The 3,244-nt window shown below is 43.1% G+C and overlaps 1 protein-coding gene across 1 annotated transcript; it reads left to right on the forward strand.

The window, feature by feature from the left end:
• Window positions 1–2,863, forward strand: LOC122071376 (pyruvate decarboxylase 2). The gene is made up of 6 exons (XM_042635723.1): window positions 1–848; window positions 937–1,100; window positions 1,189–1,839; window positions 2,004–2,121; window positions 2,213–2,401; window positions 2,510–2,863. Exons 1-6 carry the CDS (start codon window positions 324–326, stop codon window positions 2,678–2,680), a joined length of 1,818 nt encoding a protein of 605 aa, XP_042491657.1. The 5' UTR covers window positions 1–323; the 3' UTR covers window positions 2,681–2,863.
• Window positions 2,864–3,244: the final 381 nt, after the last annotated feature.

A 3,244-nucleotide genomic window follows, 5' to 3' on the forward strand; every position in this document is an offset into this window, starting at 1 on the left:
GCCACTAAATCAGTCTAAGTAAATGTCAACAGTCGTCGTTAATTGAAACCAGAAGGCCAACTTTTCGAATCTGTGAAATTCCACCGTAAAACCAAAACCCTGAAACCGCCCCCGGGTTTCTGCTTTCGGTGGATCCAGAGTTCCAGACTCCTAAATATATTCATCTCCCATCTCACAACCCATCACAACAAATTCTCAAATTCCCCTCCTGAAGATCCCTTTGGATCTTTGATTCCTCCTAACCCTTTCAAAACCCATTTCTTCTCTGATTTGATTTCGCTTTGTTTTGATCTTTGATCGTATCTTAGTCGATCATAACATTAATGGAAACCAAAATTGGTTCAATTGGTTCATGTAAGCCCGTCTGTAACGACGTGGGTAGTATACCTTCCTCTGGTGTTTCTGTTGTCCAGAACTCGGTGGTGCCATCTTTGATAGCTTCTTCCGAGGCCACACTCGGTCGCCACCTCGCTCGTCGACTTGTCCAGATCGGTGCCACGGATGTCTTCTCTGTTCCTGGTGACTTCAATCTTACTCTGCTTGATCACCTCATCGCAGAGCCTGGGCTTAATCTCATTGGCTGTTGTAATGAGCTCAACGCTGGGTATGCTGCTGATGGATTTGCTCGTTGCCGTGGTGTCGGTGCCTGTGTTGTTACTTTCACCGTCGGTGGGCTTAGCGTTCTCAACGCCGTTGCTGGTGCTTACAGTGAGAATCTCCCTGTTATTTGTATCGTTGGAGGGCCCAACTCAAATGACTATGGCACTAACAGAATCCTCCACCACACCATCGGATTGCCCGATTTCAGCCAAGAGCTTCGATGCTTCCATGCTGTCACCTGCTATCAGGTTTGCTTGATTCGATATTGTATCTTGATTTGTTTCACTATCAAAAATTTTGGGTTAATAATGGTGCATACTCTGTGTTCGATCTTAGGCGGTAGTGAATAACTTGGAAGACGCACATGAATTGATCGATACGGCCATTTCAACTGCTTTGAAAGAAAGCAAGCCTGTTTATATTAGCATTAGCTGTAACTTACCGGCGATCCCTCATCCTACCTTCAGCCGGGAACCCGTCCCCTTCGCCCTTTCTACCAGGTAATTTCTTGGTCCCTTTTGCTGATCTCAAAGAGCTTCAATTATTTTTTGTTTAATTGAGTTTTGTTATTCGATTTGCTTGATTCAGATTGAGTAATCAGATGGGTCTAGAAGCAGCCGTTGAGGCCACCGCGGCGTTCCTAAACAAGGCCGTCAAACCAGTCTTGGTGGGTGGGCCAAAACTCCGAGTGGCAAACGCCTGCGAAGCCTTTATGGAGCTTGCAAATGCCTGTGGCTATCCTGTTGCTGCAATGCCTTCTGCAAAAGGGATGGTGCCAGAGCACTACCCTAAATTCATCGGCACTTACTGGGGCGCTGTGAGCACTGCTTTCTGTGCTGAAATCGTTGAATCTGCTGATGCTTACATCTTTGCCGGACCCATTTTTAACGATTACAGCTCAGTGGGTTACTCACTTCTGCTCAAGAGGGAGAAGGCAATCATTGTTCAACCTGATCGTGTGGTGATCCCCAATGGACCTTCATTTGGGTGTATTCTAATGAAGGATTTCTTTAAGGCTCTTGCCAAGAAGCTCAAGTTCAACCCAACTGCTTATGAGAACTACCACCGTATCTATGTCCCTGATGGGCTTCCCATTAAATCTGCACCCAAGGAACCCCTGAGGGTTAATGTTCTGTTCAAGCACATACAAGCGATGCTGTCTAGTGACACTGCTGTGATCGCCGAGACAGGGGATTCATGGTTCAACTGCCAGAAGCTGAAACTGCCGGAAGGTTGCGGGTAAGAAGGAAAAGAAATCAAGCGTTTACATTTGATGCTCTGTTTCTGTATCTGTAACTCCGTAAATCTGTAGACTAGACTGAAAAGGCTCGGTATTTCAGGTATGAATGCCGATTTCCTGCCTCTGTTTCTATGAGACAAACTGAAATAGATGGGTGTTTCAGGTATGAATTCCAGATGCAATATGGATCAATTGGGTGGTCAGTTGGAGCAACACTAGGATATGCACAAGCTGCAAAGGATAAGCGAGTCATTGCCTGCATTGGAGATGGGAGCTTCCAGGTGATTGACCCTCATCTTTTCTCCACTGTGTTTGTGATTTTCTTAGTAAATATAGATTCAGAATTTCTAATTATTAGTAATTCATGGGCAGGTGACAGCACAAGATGTGTCCACAATGATACGTTGTGGGCAGAGAACCATCATCTTCCTTATTAACAATGGTGGATACACTATAGAGGTTGAGATCCATGATGGGCCATATAATGTGATTAAGAACTGGAACTACACCGCATTGGTGGATGCAATCCATAATGGTGAAGGGAAGTGCTGGACCACTAAGGTAGGTTTGATAGTTCTGGAGTTTTGGATTATTAGATTGTTTTAACTGTAATTGGTAGATAACTACTTCTGAATCAATCTTTGATGAGTTTTGGTGTTATAATTGCAGGTACGATGTGAAGAGGAGCTTGTGGAAGCAATCGAAACAGCCACAGGACCTGAAAAGGACTCTTTGTGCTTCATAGAAGTTATTGTGCACAAGGATGATACAAGCAAAGAGCTACTTGAGTGGGGATCAAGGGTCTCTGCTGCAAATAGCCGACCACCAAATCCTCAGTAGATTCCAGTTTGCAACTCTTGAATCGATTTTTAGGCGGCGGTTTTTTTCTGTTAATTCATTTATGATTATAGGCTATAGTCTTTTGTTCATCATTTTGCTTTTGTTGCAGAGTAGTATGACTAGATTTTGCATATTTCATTGTTTGCAATTTGAAGTTAATATTAGCCAAAAAGTTCTCTGCCATTGCCTGTGTATTCTATGTGAGAGAGAGAGACAGAGAGAGAGAGAGAGCTTTCATTTGGTTCAGATTCCATAAGGGGTGAGAGTGGTTGTCTTTCCTCAAGTCGTGGAGGAATTATGTTCAAAGATCACTGAAGTTTGAATTTTCTCTGGCTACTAACAGGAGGAGGCCATCTTCATTTAAAGTCTTACATATTAGAAGGGGGAAGGGTTGCCCATGTCACCGGAGTACTAATTTGAAACGAAATTTAGCAGCAACCCTTGCTTCTAGTCAAAGAAATGTAATCTCGAAGGTATTTTAAAAAATATTAAAATTTAGGAGGGGCATTTGTGAATCCATGGGAAAGTGAATTATTTCATTTTTTTTTTTTTTATTTTTTTTTT

The sequence above is a fragment of the Macadamia integrifolia genome, chromosome 2 (genome assembly GCF_013358625.1).
Source record: "Macadamia integrifolia cultivar HAES 741 chromosome 2, SCU_Mint_v3, whole genome shotgun sequence".
In the NCBI taxonomy this organism is placed as follows: Eukaryota; Viridiplantae; Streptophyta; class Magnoliopsida; order Proteales; family Proteaceae; genus Macadamia; species Macadamia integrifolia.